The sequence below is a fragment of the Pseudopipra pipra genome, chromosome Z (assembly GCF_036250125.1).
Source record: "Pseudopipra pipra isolate bDixPip1 chromosome Z, bDixPip1.hap1, whole genome shotgun sequence".
Lineage (NCBI taxonomy): Eukaryota > Metazoa > Chordata > Aves > Passeriformes > Pipridae > Pseudopipra > Pseudopipra pipra.
The window spans coordinates 55,640,903-55,658,431 of NC_087581.1; the positions used below are offsets into that span (position 1 = coordinate 55,640,903).

At 38.6% G+C, this 17,529-nt stretch overlaps 1 protein-coding gene across 2 annotated transcripts in view; it reads left to right on the plus strand.

Annotated features, from left to right (window-relative positions):
* Nucleotides 1-235: 235 nt before the first annotated feature.
* The window catches only part of COMMD10 (COMM domain containing 10), a 104,820-nt gene continuing 87,526 nt past the window's right edge, over nt 236-17,529 (plus strand). The window contains exons 1-4 of one of the 2 annotated variants that reach the window (XM_064642671.1): nt 236-445; nt 864-954; nt 3,697-3,807; nt 6,097-6,252. In XM_064642671.1, the coding sequence (XP_064498741.1) occupies nt 417-445; nt 864-954; nt 3,697-3,807; nt 6,097-6,252 (387 nt within the window). In that variant the 5' untranslated portion in view covers nt 236-416. Of the gene's footprint in view, nt 446-615; nt 718-863; nt 955-3,696; nt 3,808-6,096; nt 6,253-17,529 lie in introns of those variants that run through there. The other variant, XM_064642670.1, reaches the window with a different exon arrangement.

Below are 17,529 nucleotides of genomic sequence, written 5' to 3' on the forward strand. Positions count from 1 at the left end.
CATGTGGCTTGACAACCTTGTACTTGGCCTGAAAAAAGGCATGGTGTGCTCCGTGCCTTACAAGGGCAGTTAAATGGCATGTGACAGGGTGGCACTCTGGGCATCGTACCTGGGCACAGGTGATTTGAGGAAGACAGCTGCTGTAGGTTCCACGGACTCTGTTACCGACAGGGTGGCATCTTGCTATGACAAGAAAAGAATCGTGATGACAGGTGTTTTGGGGCTGTCTGTGCACTCCCACACGGGAACAAAACGTCCCTGTGGACCTTTCCAGCTTTGAAGCTCCTGCAGAGCCGTGTGGGAAGTGCAGCCAGGACCTGGCCACGGGCAACCAGGGACAGGACGAGAGGACAGAGCCTCAAGCTGCGCCAGGGGAGGTTTCAGTTGGACATCAGGAGGAATTCTCCACAGAAAGGATGACTAGACTTTGGAATGGGCTGCCCAGGTAGGTGGTGGAGTCACGACCTGTGAAGGTGTTTAAGGAGCTGGACGCGGCACTTAGTGCCATGATCCAGTTGACAAGGTGGTGCTCGGTCACAGGTTGGACTCGGTGATCCCACAGGTCTTTTCCAACCTAACTGATTCTGTCATTCCGTGGGTTCACGCTGCCCTCTCTGCGAAAGGAGCGGGGCGGAGGCGCTTGGCCCCGCCGGGCCGCCGTCGGGGGCGGGCCCGCGCCGCAGTCATGGCGGCGCCCGTGGTGCCGGAGAGCGACAGGTACCGGCGCTGCGGCTCCCCCGGGCTGCGCTGTCCCGGGCCGGGCGGGACAGGGCGGGGTAGGGCAGGGCGGGGCAGGTCCCGCCGCGGTGCTGGGGCGCGGCAGGGACAGGGCCCCTCTGACCGCCCCCTGTCCTTCCGCGCAGCATCCGCAGGGCCGTGTCGCTGCTCAACGCCGTGGACTCCGGCCGATTCCCGCGGCTGCTCTCCCGCCTTCTCCAGAAGCTGCACCTGAAGGTTGGCGGGGCGCGGAGGGCCTGCGGGGCCGTGTACCGCCGGGAGGGGCGGGAGCGGGGCCGGGCCCGGCGGCGCTGGGGCCGCGCGCCTGCGGGCGGAGCCTGATATTTCCTCGATTAGAGGATTTTAGGTCTTGATTTCATTCATCACTAATTTTTCAGAACTGTTTCAGGTGGATTAAGTAAGAGCCGGTAACTACTGGCAGAAGGTGAATGGCGTGAGGGCGAGTGGTGCTCGTTAATAAACCGAGGCCTCCTGGCGCCAGTGCCTCAGGGCGCTGTCAGAACACGCGAATTCCTTGGCCTTTGGCACAAACCACGCTCCTGCCCTCGCGAGTGTTGTCCACAAAAATCGGATTCGTTACCTTGTATGCAGCAAGCCAACAATTGCACACTCGAGAGAGACATTGATTGTTTATTTCAGAGTTGTGCAAGGCTGGGTGCCTGGTGGAATTTCACAAATGAAGCACACCAACTATCAAAACTTTTTTACTATTTATACATTTTAGCAAACAAAGGAATTAGTGTTCCTTTGCTGCAAGTTACATAGTAGTCTTATTACTTCGTATCCTGTCTTCTATTGGTTAATGATTCCATCGCTTCTCATGCTAATTAGTCCACATGCTCAGTCTCTTGCTTTTGGGTCGGTGGGTTACTTGGGTGTGTGGCTGTGGGTCTGTGGTCGTGCTCTCCTGTTGCCAGAATTACCTTTTACCCGGTCGGAGTGGATTCCGCACGGTTGCTGAGTTGGCTTTGTTAGTTTCTTCCTTATCTTTGGAGTTCTGCCAGATGTCTTTGTGGACCCTAAATTCTGCATTTTTTGTATCCACTATCAGTGATACATCCTTCTTCCCAAGGTTTGTTAACCTCCCCCTAGGTCTGAGATCCCTGAAGCATGTGAACCCTAAACCTTAAAAACGCAATTCTACCGCAAGTAATTTGTTTTTCTAACACCTGGACATCACTTAGAGCTTGTTAGCTGCTCTCTGTTTTGTGGATTAAATCTCCTTTCTTGATGTTTAGGCTTCAAAATATACAAAGATCAAACATCAAAGAACATCCTTTCTAAGGAAAATTTTACGTATACCACATTGTACATCATGAGCGAAACACTAAATGCATATTTTTGTTTATTTTTCTGCATTTCTGTATATCTGTCAACCAAAGCCACCTGTGAAACTGAGGTTAAAAATAAAGCCCAGAACTTTTAGTGAATATTTTTGTCACCTTTACAGAAGATATTTGTAATTGCAGAATAAATAAAAAAATAATAAAATAAGTTTCATTGTACAGTGCCAAAATGTCAAATGGAGACTAGGTCTAAACTTTGCACTAAATATTGCAGCAGAAACTGTAAGATAAATCTTACACCAGAAATATATTTTGTCAGTTTTGTTGTCTTTCAGTGTTAGATTTTGTTTATTCCCTTCTTTTGTGTCCAGAAAAAGTAGAATAAGAAATACAGAATTTGTTTTCTGTACACATGCTACAAACTAAATGTTAAAATATTACAGGTTAGGAGCAACATGGAAAAAAATGTGAATGTATTAAAGGTTATAATTCTGAGGCTATAAGGATTCATTGGATTCAATTGCTGAGGTTTTTTTCCTATCAAAATTACTAGCTTGGATGTTGCTGTTATTGCAGAGTTTTATCGGTTGTTTTGCATGGATACTAACTCATCGTTAAATCCGAACTGTCACTAACTTCTTTTTTTTGTTTGGTTTGTTTGTTCTTTTTTACTACTCCATAACATTTTAGTAGCTCTTCACAGTTTTAATCAACATTTACATGAGGGACATGGTCTTTGCAATTTAACCAACTCAATCTCCTGAGTGGTTCGGCTGACCTTTCTAAAGTATTGAAGTATTTAGAGCTGGTTAAATTGCTGGAAACTTTAAATGAACTCACTTTCCTTAACAAAGCAGACACTCTGTGTTTCCCTCCAGCAGCTAATGATTCAAATAATGTTTCCATTTTGATACTCTTGTAATGTATGTTGCAATCATTGAAATTTGTAATTGCCTCATTTTTTTATTCTGACAGCTGAATTGATTTTCTTGTTTTCTTTGCAGTTTTGCATTACTAAGCGATCTAAATATGGTGTTTTGTTGTCTGTATTATAGATTTGTTAGTAATTACATTTTAAAAGAAGGCAATATCTGCATTTAAATTACTGTTTAATTTTCTCTTGTATAATAAGTACAACTGCTGTATTTTAAAAGTACAGTACATTCTCAATAGTCTCCAGTAATAGAGTAGTTTGTAGACTCAAATCTGACTTAAAAAATAAATATGCATTAGGCCTTTATTTCCTTAATAACAGCGTGGGTGGTTTGTAGAAGGATATCTGGAGTGGAAGAAACATACACAACTGACTTCATTACAGTTTTGCCTTCTGTTTTCTCTGGGGTCTGACTTAGGTAATGGACTTAGTACTTGTCTTATTTTTATTTATAAAAGGTGGTTGGATCTGATAATTGAAAGAAAAATATTTCTTTAGTGTCTCTCAGGTGCAAAGAGAAAGCATTTTCTTCTGCTGTATTTCAAGTAATCCTGTGGTACTGTTGACTTTCAATTTTGATTTTCAGTGAGAGGAATTGCTTGTATATTTCTGTTGGAAAAGAACTTTACTTTGCTATTTCCATTTAGAAACAACTGGACAGCCACTATGTTTTTATTTTAACAAGTAAGTTCGTGGTCCTTAAATGAAATATTGTGACTAAACATTTTTGTGCTTCAGGCTGAAAGTACCTTCAGTGAAGAGGAGGAAGAAAAACTTCAAATAGCTTTTTCATTGGAAAAGCAGGATCTTCATCTGGTTCTTGAAACTATATCCTTCATTTTAGAACAGGTATTTTGTTTTCATCCTTATGCATTGATAAATGTATTTTTCTATCCCACATTAGATTTCAAAAATATAAAAGTCAAGTTAAAAATGAATTAGTGGAAACATATATCTGTAGTATATTATATATGTGTTGGGTTCATGATTTTACTGCTTTTGTTTTCATGCCTTCCTGATTTGGATGGGACTAATTGCCTTTGTGGATTGATTTTCCAGCTAATGTAGATGTTATTGGTAGAAGGGAGGTCTGCATGACTCCAAGAGAAGTGATGGTAATTATGAGATATAGTTTTCCCTCTTATTCATTGTAAATAAGTCAGCCATTTTCTTGTAAGGAAAATACTACATAACATTATTGATCACTGCTTAAGTTGCCTTAAGATTCAGTTATGGAAAACTTTGATGCCCAGAAGCAGCCTGTGCTGAGGTGAACAGTCACACCTCATGCAGCTCTAGCTTTGGAGGAGTGGATGGCTGCATGATGTAGAGCTAAATACCTTGTAAACAGAGAAGGTTTTCTAATTCTTCAGTCTGCCTCTACTAAGGTTAGGAAGCCATTGTATTATGTGGTAAATATATTAACTGTCTTAAAAATTGTCACACCCATGATGTTTTCCGTCCATTTCCTGTAATTATAGAAACTATAGTCTGTGCCAGGGGAACACATAGTGATGGTCTGTTGTGGGATTTGAATCTGGTCCTTTCTTACACGTCAGTTTATGATCACTACACTTAGTTGACACATTCCACTGCTTTAGAAGGAAAGCAAACAGTCTTCCCCATGGCTCCTACCGACCAAAAAAGTGAAAATGAAACCTGAGATCACCTCCAGACTAAAATTTTGAATTTTCATCTCAGCCAAACATCAGACTTACCTGTTTATTGCCTGGTCATTATTTCATCAGGCTGCTTAATTTATATTATAATCATTGAAGATGAACAGAAAAGCAGTTATTCTCCTCTAGGACTTGCTTCTTTTGCATTTAAAAAAAAAAAGGAGTCCCAGATGGACTACATGTATGCGAACACATGTATGTGTTCTTGCTGATAGCTGTGCTTCTTAGAGCTACTTGTTCTGTCAGGGTGTGGTAGTTTGGCCAAGGCCTTTCTTGGTGACCAGTTTGTAACCAAGGAAGGGTCCAGATTTACCCAGTATTCCCTACGATTTTTACGTAAACCAGACTATAAGAAGAAAGGAGGAGAGGCCTTTGCTCTCTTTCCTTCCAGCAGCTTGGAGGTGCAGGTTCCCTGCTGTTGAGTCTGCCGTGTTGGGGAGCGAGGCCTGGTGAGGCCTTGCCGACCTTGGGAGACAGAGGTTGCCGGCGATCGTTCCAGAGCGACTCTCGGTTGTCCCAGGAGAGTAGTGAGATATTTCTTTGCTAACTCTTTTAGTTGTTAGATATTGGGTTACTAATTGGGATATATATATATTTTATTTTGGTTTTGTTCCTTTTCCCTTCCCCCTTCCCTTTCCCTTGTGAAATTGTATATATTTCAATTGTATATAACTGTAACATAAGTGTAAATATATTTATATATATTTTTATATATCACTTTAACTGTCTCTCTCTCGTTTCGGGTTTTCTTAGTTGTTTTTTCTCCCTCTTCTCCCTGAGGTTTGAGGTGGGGGTACTTCTTGTGGTAAGGTTTGGAGACTTGGCGGGGATCCAGCTTCAAACCATATCACAGGGCATAACTTTTTTAGCAGCCCTTTGGTCTATGGACACATTAGAGATAAAAGGACTTCTGTATGGTCTTTGCCACATGTGTTGTTTCTTTTTTTTTCCCTGACCTGGTGATGAAAGAGGAGACCAGCATACTATGCACCATGTGAAACACAAAAAAATGGTGCTAATAGGGAGGTAATATCTGACTCCTTCAGTTTTGGTGAACTCATCTTTTTGGAATACTACTTCGTAGTTCAGGCTTACTTGAATAGTGTGAATTTGGAAAAGTTATCCTTTTTTTTGTTCACAATTGCCTTCAAAGCCCAGTTTTTTTTCAGTGATCACTGCTTTGGTATTATGTACAGTGGAAATCTGTTCAAATACTCAGATTTCGCTTGTATGTGTGTTTTTTTTCATAATTTGTCTGTCTTGAGAAGAGTTATTTGTAATGTTGCATTTTAAGATAGTTATGCTTTTCTGTCTTCTCGGTTAGAAGGTTAAGAAGAACAACGGGATGCTTGTAGTCCCCCAGTAGAGTTGCTCGTAAAAATCTTGTGTGAACATGGTGGCCATCCATGGTAGAACATATCTGGAGCTCAACAACAGCAGTTATTTTTCCTCTTAACAGGCAGTCTATCATAATTTGAAGCCTGTGTCATTGCAACAGCAGCTACAGAGCATTCACCTGGATCAAGACAAAGCCGAAGCATTTGCTACTGCATGGGCGGCGGCAGGTCAAGATACGATTGAAAAGTTCAGGCAGAGGGTTTTGACCCCTCAGAAGGTAATGTTTTTGTTGTTTGTTTGTTTTGGTGGGTTTTGTTTTGTTTTGTTTGTTTTTCCTGAGAGAGAATTGTATTGGTTTGGTTTTAAGCAAGGAGTTTAAACTAAGATACAAAGTTTGTGAGAAGCCAGCATACTTATTAGCAGTGCAAAGTAGTGCAGCCAACTCACCCTTTGGAGGTGTTTGTGAACAGGCCTTCAATAGGGCAAGGGTAAAATGCGGTCATGAACACTTGTGGTAGTTTAGCTCATCAGCCTGTTGATTCTCATTACTTGCATATGAGCACCTGCCATCTTTAATTTTGTGAGCTTGTTGGGTGGTGAATTTTGTGAGATACTTCTTACAATTTTGAGATACTTTTCTATGGTGGCATGATAATCTTGCTTCCTGTGTGCCTATTACCAGTTAAAACTTGCTACATGCTATGAAGTCTCATTGTATCTTTAGCATAGATGTCTACATCTATGAGAAGGTATAATAACATCCTTTTGTTGATTCCTAATAAGCCTTCAAATGCATAAGGAGTTGTGTATAGAACACATAAGTGGCAACCAAGATCAAATATTTGGAAAGAATTGTGGAACACTGACTCGCTTTTTCTTTCTTTATTTTTATCATTGCTATATATCTTGTTGAGATAAGATTAATTTTGTTAGTTTATGATTTTGTTAGTAACATAGAAAAGGAATAGTTGTTCAATCATCTTGCCAAAGACTGAGGTGAGGCTGACTGACCTTTAGTTGCTGGGGTCCTACTTCTTACCCTTGAAGGTAGGAATGACATTTGCTTTCCTTAGGAATCTTGAAGATTGATGCGTGGTAGGGATGTTTGAATTTCTTTTGCTTGTTTGCATGAGTTTTTTAAGACTGATTTATTCATGCTCTGTGTATGGTTGATATTGGATTCATAATGAGGCTTTTTTTGGTCAAATGTACCTTGTAGTTTGGTATGTGATTCAGATTCCAGGAATATGGGAGTTATGGAACTGGATCAGAAAATCTATTTGTTGGATGCCCTCTCTTCAGCACCTTGGATGAAAGCATAGGGGTGGAATCCTCCAGTTAACCTCTTTGATGGAAATTTATGCCTCACATTATGACTTAGAAGCTGTCTTGCACCCTCAAAGATGATTATTTCTCACCTTTATTTCCTGAACCTGGAGGTTTCAGTCTGTGTACTTGCCTGATTTCTAATTTTCTACCAGTTGAGGGAAAACTGATGTTTTATAAAACCCGTATATCCATTATCTTTTGATTTTAATGTATATCTCTTTTGTCATTGTGAGAAATACTAAACAAGAGTGTGTTTTTTATTTCAAACAACATAGTGTGAGATTTCTCACTCTCATTCCATGGAAGTTCCCTCCTTCTAATCCTTCACGTTATCTGTCTCTGACATACTTCTGCTATATTTTGGAAGAAAATAATATGAATAGGGTATGAAATAGACTTACTGGAATATTAATACTTTTTGTGGTGACTTTATAATAAAGGTCTACCTCAGAGAGAGGGACCAACATGACTTAAGGTCATGTTTAGACTGGTGAGACTGTGTCACTGTCCACAATATTGTGGATCACATCAAGTTAAGTGGTGAAGTTGGTAAGGCAGAGGGAAGGGGTGTCATCCAAAGGGACCTTGAGAGGCTTGAGGGGAGGGCCTGTGTAAACTTCATGAGGTTCTTAATGCCAAGTGCAAGGTCTTGCTCTTGGATCGGAGCATCCCCTGGTATCAACACAGACTGGGGAGATGAATGTGTTGAGAACAGCCCTGCAGAAAAACAACTTGGAGGTGCTGGTGGATGAAAATTCTGATTTGAGCCAACTATGTGGACTTGCAGCCCAGAAATCCAACTGTATCCTGGGCTGTATAAAAAGAAATATGGCCGGCAGGTTGAGGGAGGTGATTCTGCCTCTCTGCTCCTCTCATCTGGAGTGTTAAATCCAGCTGTGGGACCTCCAGCAGAAGACAGAGATGGACATCTTGGAACAGGTCCACAGGAGGGCCATTAAAGTCCTACAAGGGCAGGAACACCTTTGCTATGAAGACAGACTGAGGGAGTTGGGATTGTTCAGCCTGGAGAAGCGAAGGCTCCAGAGAGACATTATTGTAGCCATTCAGTACTCTAAAGGGGCTACAAGAATCAAAAGGGGGCTTACAGGAGAGATGGAGAGACACTTTTTACTGGGGCATGTAGTGACAGGACAAGGGGCAGCAGTTTTAAACTGAAGGAGGATGGATTTAGACTGGATATAGGGAAGGGGGTGATGGGGTGAGACAATGGAGCAGGCTGCTCAGAGAGGTTGTGGATGCCCCATCATTGGAAGTGTTCAAAGTCAGGTTGGATGGGGCATTGATCAATGTGATCTACTAAAAGATGTTCCAGCCCATGACAGGGAAGTTGAACTAGATGCATTTCAAAGGTCCCTTCTAATCCAAACCATTCTACGAGTCTATGAATACTGGTTGTTGGGGTTTTTTCACTTTTCATATTCTTTTAAAAATACATACAGGCTTTCTGGTTATCACTAGCATATTTGGTAGGGACTTTTACTGACCTGGTAGAGACTTTTACTGACCTGTTCAGGTGGTGTGAAGAATTACATATGAATTTAGAACTCAGTTTATGTGATTCTTTGGTACTTTCTCTTACCGTGTGCTTCTCTGTACACTTAGCAACTATGAATTTTTTTTTAAGCAGCTTTAATGGATGTGTCCATGGGATTGCTCATGTGGGTCCAAGTGTAGAATAAAGGTCATGATTAGTGTTACTGAGGTCTTCATAGTTCTGTTCCAACATGTGAGCATGTACAGGGAAAATGTGTACAAGACAGAGTTTATGAAGTAACTGAGAAAGATCTTGGAATTTTATCATGTGTTTTACTAAAATCCATGTGGCAAAATAATCCTGAGTCTCTTCTGACACCTGGTACTTACAAGGCGTCCATTTTGAAAGTATTGAAATGCTGGCACTAAGCCTATTTTCTGTAGTGTACACAAGAAGGACCAGGCAGTAATCTTTCATTGCTGTTTTAAGATAATAAAAAATGGCAGAAAGTTTTATTTTTTATTTATCAGGGGTATGGTTTACATACTGAGCAAACATTGGAACCTGTGCTCAGGTTTGGACTCAAGACCACTAGTTATTATGAGAAGTAATTTCTTACAGATAATTTGCCTGTATGGATATGTTATTTCTCTTAAACCAGATTCTTTTCTTGCCTATAAAGTAAAGGTTGTTAAAAAACAGTATTCTGAGTTCCGGGTATGTCAGTTCTGTGCAAGAGATGTAGGTGGTAGTGTGCTGGTTGATCCCTTCATTAGGATGGCAAATCAAATTGAGTTTGTTGGAGCAACAGAACAAGTATTTCCTAGAGTACTGATTACTTGAAGATTTCTGTGGCATATTGGACACTAATTGTTTGAGAAAACCTGTTCTTTTTTGAATGTAGGTCTTTTTTGTGCACACTGCTTAATAGATAGGGATATTTCTTACTCGAGGAATGAATAAAAACTGTAGAGTTAACCAAAAATTCAACAGTTTAATACTATTAGTTTTCTCACTTAATCTTTTCATTTTTCTTCACTGAGCTATTGGCAGTCTTCAGCTGCACGGGGTTATTAATTATGTATATTCTGCTGTGTTAATTGGTTCATTGAATCCTTATTCATATGGCAGTGTCTGTATGATATTATTTCTTCTGTATAATGCAGTCCTAGTCAATCAGAATGATGGTATTTTTATTATTTTTTTCCTTTGAACACATTCTTAATTTGGCCTCTATAATGACAGGTGAGTGATAATATTCCAATATCAATCTGATCGAGTTTTTAAGTCTTTGATTGGTAATATATCAGTTTAGAAATGAGAACACACTGATCAGATTACAATGTATTTTCTCCTCTCTGCATAGAAGAGATAGACTTTTAGTAGGGTTCACTCTGAATTCTTACGGCAATTTTTCATCAATTCTGTTGTTTTTTTCCACTTCCCCCTCCCCCTATATTATGTTCTCTGTATGTTTTTTTGGTATTCTGTGCAGATCTCTGTTTTAAAGGCAGATCCATCTAAATGCCTCATACCAGTCTTGTTTTGGGAAACTATTCAGGGTATCCTTAAAATATATGTCATGAAAAAGATAAGAGTCTTATGTTGCCAAGCAAGAGAAGCTTTTTATAGCTTTCAGACAGCATTTCTTAATATAATGATGCGTGGGAATGCAACTAGTGAAATTATGTACCTAAAATTCTTGACAGAGCTGTCAATTCTGTATCTTGAGTGCCTGTTTGAAGCCATATGGGAAAAACTCTGAAAGTGGTTTTCTCAGAAACTGGCCTTCTTGCTAATGGGTGTATATGCAATGTTAATATGCTAAATTCCCTTTGCTAAAGGCTGGCAAATCTACAGAAATAGTCTGAAACACTTGCATACTGTGGTGGTTATGGCAAAGAGAACTGATGTACTCTGTGTATGCATGTCGTGGCAGAAAATGCTTTCAGATATCAGAAGAATGCAAAATAGGAGGAATACAGCTCAAACAGAAAGAATCTTAGTTTCCTTGTTATGTCTGATCAACTAGTCATTCTTAGAGTGACAAGCAGCGGTCACGAATAGTGTTGTACCTATGGGCACTGTCACAATGAATTGTGAACCCACTTACATTATATGATGCCGACAGAGGCAAAGACAATGCAAATGATGAAATATGTACTAAAGACACAGCTTTGTACCTGCTGAGATCTATTTTAGTAGCCAGCTACAGCACAATTGAGTCTTATTCTTTTACTCAGCTTTCTAAGTAGGAATTTTAATTGTTTACAGTTTTTAGGTACTACTTGAGGATTTTTTAATGAGTTTCTTCCTCTCCTTGCCCTTTTCTGTCTTCTGAAAAAGGCTGAAGTAAGTTTTTGAGAATGTTTTAAAACATCTGAAACTTTTGTTCTGTTCCTACATGCAAAATACCGTCTTTTAAAGTTGCAAAAGAGTACCATGCTTATCCTGTGTAACTTCCTGTGTAATACAAAGGATAATTGAAATCTGTCTAACCTTCCCACCTTGCCATATATTCTTCTACTATGATTTGATTAAAGTGGTCATAGTGTGCATTTTTACCCCAGCTCTGTGCCAACACATTTCCCAGAGACGGAGTACACCACTGCATTTACCTTTACACAAAGGGAATCCTGAAATTCTGGGGTTTGGGAAACTTGCAGGCTGTTTGTAATGTTTATTATACAGTCTCTTTCTACTTGCTTTCAAAGTAGCTGCTTATCAGTAAAAATCCGTTTAAGATGAAAACTTGCAGTAACTTCACTGAGGGAAAATTCTTTTGAAGTTGCTGTGTAGCACTAGTCTTGCTCTACCAATTTCATGTCATATTATTTCTTTTGTTTCCTCCCTTTTGAAGTACACTGGTACTTTTCAGTGTCTGTCTTTTTCTTTTTTTAAACTCAAAGATTAAGAGATGAGGGGTTTTGCTTTGAATATTGAGCAAAGATGTCTGAAAATATCACTTTTCTTGGCATAAGTGCTAAGTAAGGTTTGCTCAAGGGAAAAGGATTTTATCTTTGAAGACAAAAATGGGAATTCAGAGGAAATTACCCCTTCAGGAGAGAGGTGATCTTGGATGAAGCATCTGGTTGGCTTTACATATTCACCAATTAAGGTGGATTTAGGTACATAATTAGTGCATGTTTTCCTTGTAGATTAAAATCTCACTCTCTTTTTTTTATTTTTAATATGCTCTTAATATCTTCTCTGAGGGGTAACTGTGGTACTTGCTCTTTGGCTTGCTCCTGTTGCCTTTTCTAGCACTAAGTATAAGCTGAAAATCCCAGTTTACAAAGTTAAAATGCTTACTGCACTTAATTTTAATATTTTTTTCCTGCCTCCTAAAATTACTGATATCACTAGGAAAAGTTGTACTGAGAAATCCAAGGATTTCACAGCAAACATAATGTGTTTCTTCACATTAGTGAAGATTTCTTCACATCCAGTGCCTCTATCCCACTTACTTGGTTTAATCACTCGATTAAGTCTTTGGCCTAACCTACCTTCAGTCTCTTGATCTTAACAGTGCTTCTTTTGAGGCTAAGATGCAAAGCTACGTAAATAGTTCCTTTTTCTTTTTCTTTTTTTTTAAACTTTCGGATTTTATTTTTCCCCCTCGGGAATTGTGTTCTATTCGATCAGTGTTTTTACAGGATTCTGTAAATTCACTGTCTGTCTGCCTAACCCAATCCAACCCTTTCCTTGCCTTTATGTTACAACTTGCTCTATTTCTAGTTATTCTTATTTACTGGTGAAAAATGTAGTTCCCAGTTGCTTTTTTGTTTTGTTTGCCTGTTTGCTGATGGTCTTGCAGTATCTGCAAGATTAGTGCAGAATCTGATTTGACATTGCATTCCAGTAGTTTGTTCAGATAGATAAGATCCATCCAGTGATAAGATCCATCCAGGGATTCTTATTTTCTTATGACTATCATTATAGTTTCAAAGTCCAGTCTTAAAATGTAGTAGGAGTCACTGTAGCTGAAACTTGGCTGCGCATGTGTTCTGACTGTCTTTAACTACAGACTTGTAGTTAAAAACCCCAGTCTATTATCCTGAATTTGTTCTGTGAATGAGTGGTTGTGTGTAAGGTTTTATTGATAGTTACATACCATTTTTGTGGTGCCTGCTCCAAGTCTTGCGTTTAATTTGAAGATTTGCCTAGTATTGTTAGCTGAAGATGCTGTTCCTTCAATTTGTGATTCACATCTACAGATAAAATACGAGTCTTATGAGGATTTTAAATCTGCCATTAAAAAGTACTTTTCACTGAAACTACAAAATGTCTTGGTAATCCATTTATGAAAAGGGGATACTGAATTGTATTGAAGTTGAATATGTTTGTGCAGTAGAGGGGCAGATTTTTAACTGCTGTATACCGTCAGGTTTTTCCATTGCTAATAAGAAAACGGTAAAGGACTGTAGTCAGAGATTTTATGCAACCAATGTGAAAATCCAGCTGTTTTACTGCAGACCTCCTCACCCATGGATCAGTTGTTACAGTGAGACCTACTGGAAAGAAGCTGCAATATCCAGAACTTCCTTCAAAGATATTCATACTGCCTTAGTTCAGCTGAATTTGGTAGCAACAACAGAGAATAGGAATCAATGTGTTTATGCAGGTCATCCCCCATGTTCTCAGTGCTTGAGTTTCCCATTGTGTTTGATCTGGGACTTATTTTAAAGGAAACATTCTCCTTCTGATTACAGATTATTTCTGTGATGAAGACCCTAGCTGTGATGATTGGCAAATTGTGCCTGTCGATCATTGCTGTCTCTTAAAAATTTGCCCCTTTTTTTCTGTTTTAATATTTATTTTCTATATTGAGTACACTTTTGGCTTCATCCTGCTGGTGTGTCCTCTGTGGAAATGTTCTTTTTTTAAGTAATTGGGGAGAGTTTTTGAAAGAGTTCAAATCCAGGAATGTTTTGTTATCCATCTTAAATTATTCCTAAATTATTTTCATTATCACAGCAGGCAAAATTGACCTTTTCATATCTAATTTTGATTTTTGATTCTGGAGTGCTGAGTGTGCTGATGAAAAGCAGAATTGACATCTTTGGCTGAAAATTTTAGAAAGCAGAGTTAATAGTTTCCTCTAGTTTTATGCTGGCATGATAACACAGGTATGAATTTAGAGTAGTGCATTGTAGGCTAGTTTTTTTTTAATGTATAATGCACATTTAGTCCTTTCCCATTCATACAAAACTGACAGTTAATATGTTAAAAGCGAATATACATGTTGCAATACTTTCTTTAAATGAAAAGTATTCATGTATTCAACTTCAGCTTAGTACATTTTGTCTAATTAATTATTGAAAGATGGAGAAGATCCTCAAACTTCAAATGTGAGTATTCTGATCTTCTTTTTCTACAATGAATTGAGGAATACTTTGACTTCAGTGGAGGAACTACGGCAATTACTCTTTCAAGAATTAAACTGAGTGGGTGTCCATACTAATTTTCCTCTATGTTATTTGTTAGAAAACTGAAATAAATGTATTGTAAGTGAAAGAGCTGCACTAGAAAATGTCTCATGTTATATGAGACATTATTAATTTCCTCCAAATATTTTGTTGGTTGGAAAACATTCTTAAATGTTTTGTGTCAGTGTGTTATATACTACTCCAATAATATGAGACAAAGATTTCCTGAAGATGTCTTTCATATGCCCTTATCTCCTACTTCACTGTTCATAACAGTTTCAGTGATGATAGTATGGATGTCTTAAATTACATAAACAGCTCTTTCAATTATTACAGTAAATACTTAATCTTTAAAGTTGAACTATCCCTCTCAAATTAGAGGGAAAAATAACTGAAATTAATTGAGTTAATATCCCAGATAAAAAGACAAAATTCTGATTTCATTTGTTAGAATTGGATTTAATTTCTCTCTGTAATTGTCTTCAGGGACACCAAAGGTATCTTGCTTAAGTACATGTGGGCAGAGGCACTGAATTGTTAAGTTTCCCCATTACTGCAAGCAGGTACCTCATATAGTGCCCTTTTTGAGTTCGTCAGGCTTCATTTTTAAAGCATCTGATAGTTTTGGCTCACACTGGAGCTATTAAAGTGTAGTTCCTTATTTCTCCAGCAATCATAAATCTACTTCTTCAAGAATGGACTGAAGGCTGGGTTTTCATCCCTCTGTTATGCAGTCTCCCACTGTGTTAGTTACTCAGTCTTCACACTAAAATAGTAGTTTAGACTTTGCAATCTTAAATTGTCAATATTGACTTTAGACCGTGAATTAAAGTGGCCTTTTAATTAGGGAGCACTCCAGCACTGATGTAGTCATGAAGCTGAATTTAATTCCATGAGTAGTGGCTGTGTGTAAACTGATCCATGCTCTTACAAATACACCATATTTGGTAGAAATAGAAGAAAAAGCTTTATTGATAAGCATGTCAGTTTTTTTTCAGGCTATGAAAAGCATAATCTCATGTGCATATAATGTCATAACATTGAAATTATCACAAATATCAGATCATTTTGAAATAAATGGCCTCTCAAAATAAGGATTAAATTATTTGAAAATCAAATGGGTGGCTCTATATACCAGTGGAGCACGAAACTAATTTCTGTATTGCTGTAACTGTCCTACTTTATCTGAAATAGTTTATTAGGCTTCTGCCTAATGGAAGACTGTTTTCTGTGGTACCTGTAAAAAATGAGTCAGTAAGAAGTTATTGGCAATCTGTTTCCTTTATGCAGTTTTTAAAAACCTCACAGAATTTAAGTCAGTTACACTGTGTCAGTTACAGTGTGTCCTTAAATTAATCAGACTGTTTGGGAAGGAAAGTAACTATAGATACACTTAAATTACCCTGGAGTGAGTCTGTGAGTATGGACCTAAAGTCAGGAGACCTGGATGTCAGTTCTTAGCTATGCAAGTCTAAACCAGCATTCTGTGCCATAGGAAGCTACTGACAATCAGGAACAGGGGTGTCCATGTTAATCAAGTCCTTCAGCACCACCAGTATCAGGAGGGGTCCACCCCACAAGGGGTCTGCCTACAAGAGAGCTGGAGAACTTTTTACAAGGACACGTAGTGATAGAACAAAGGGTAGTGTCTTTAAACCAAGAAAGAGTAGGTTTAGATTAGATATTATGTAGAAATTCTTTATTGTGAGGGTGGTGAGGCACTGAAACGGTTTGCCCGGAGAAGCTGTGGATGCCTCATGCCTGGAAATGTTCAAGGCCAGGCCAGATTGTGGCTCTGAGTTACCTGGTCTAGTGAAAGGTATCAATGCCCATGGCAGGGGCGTTGAAACTGGACGATCTTTAAGGTTCCTTCCAACCCAAACCATTTTATGATTAGAAGCACTCTGTTTTGTACCAAGATTTGAATTTTCAGAAGAGATTTTAGGATTTATTTTCAGTTGTGCTCACATTAGTGATGTCACTGGAGTCTGATTTGACTGAACTGATGCGTGTGTTATGAACTAGATGAATAAGATTTAGTATCATACCATACTTTTATAAGCACACGGTTGTCTTCTCAATATTCACGACGTGTGACCTAGTTATTCTAAAGATTACTGTTACTGGCTTTTAGTTCTGTGGGCCACAAGTTCAGTTTGCTTTAAAATTCTCCTCAGTCATGTTGGAAAACTTCAGCAGCCCCTTAGCAACTTCAGAGTAATGAAAATATTTTGCTACTTAAAAAGGCACATGTTGGAGAGTTTTGTTGCTTTAAAAAAAAAATCCAAACAGACAAACTATAGCCCATTGACAAATACCCAATTGAAATAATACTGTTGAAAATCTGTATTATTGTATTGCTGATTTTCAAATATTAACAAATATATAGTAATGTTACCACTTTTATTTACCAATTATGTTTTGGCAATACTGAAAACATTTTTGTTGTAGTAGTAGTAGACTTCTACAAATTGTATATGTTAGTTTGCTTATGCTATGTGTTCCTTTCCCATCCAGGATTTTCATAAGTTTTTTTTCTCTCATAAGCATAAAACTACAGAAAACACTGCTGCCAGTTTAGAATTGCTTCTGCATTCTCTGCCCATCAGGCTTGTTAACAAGTTCAGCCCAGTAGTGTGCTTTTCTCACTTTTTGGACTTAAAGATGAAACTCTAGTTTTGAGATTTTTTTTTTTTCTGTTTGCTAAATGTTGATCAGCATTTATATTTCTCCCTGTACAAACACTAACGGTCATTTCCTTTTCAGAGAGGCTAATAATGGATATGCCAGGGTCTTCATAATCTTTTCTGTTGCCAGTTTGTCTGTAGTGGCTTGTTAAGTAGTATTTAACCCATAATGCTGGTTAGTTGCCCACATTTTCTGAAGCATGTATGTTTTCTGAATATAATGTCATTATTCTCACATTAACTGAAGACTATGATTTTATGGTTTAGAATTACACAGACCTGAAGTATACAATATTTTGCTCTATTTAGTGAAAGGTGGGTGTTCTGAAAGCAGAAAATTTTGCCAAGAGAATGGAGTGCAGGAACCTGAACTGAGTAATTAGATCTTCATAATGGGTTGAATTAGAACTGTAAAGTAATTGGCTGTTTCATAACTGTGTAAATGTCTGGTGGTTATAAAAACTGCAGTCATGTTGATTTTATGTGTCCAAGCAGTATTTCTGTACCATAATTCTTGCAGGTTCAGTGCTTTGTTTACTCATTGTTGCTCCTGTTTCTCTGAGCTAACGTTTAAAGCACTTTCTAAGGGGTAAATAGGTGCCAAATCACAGATT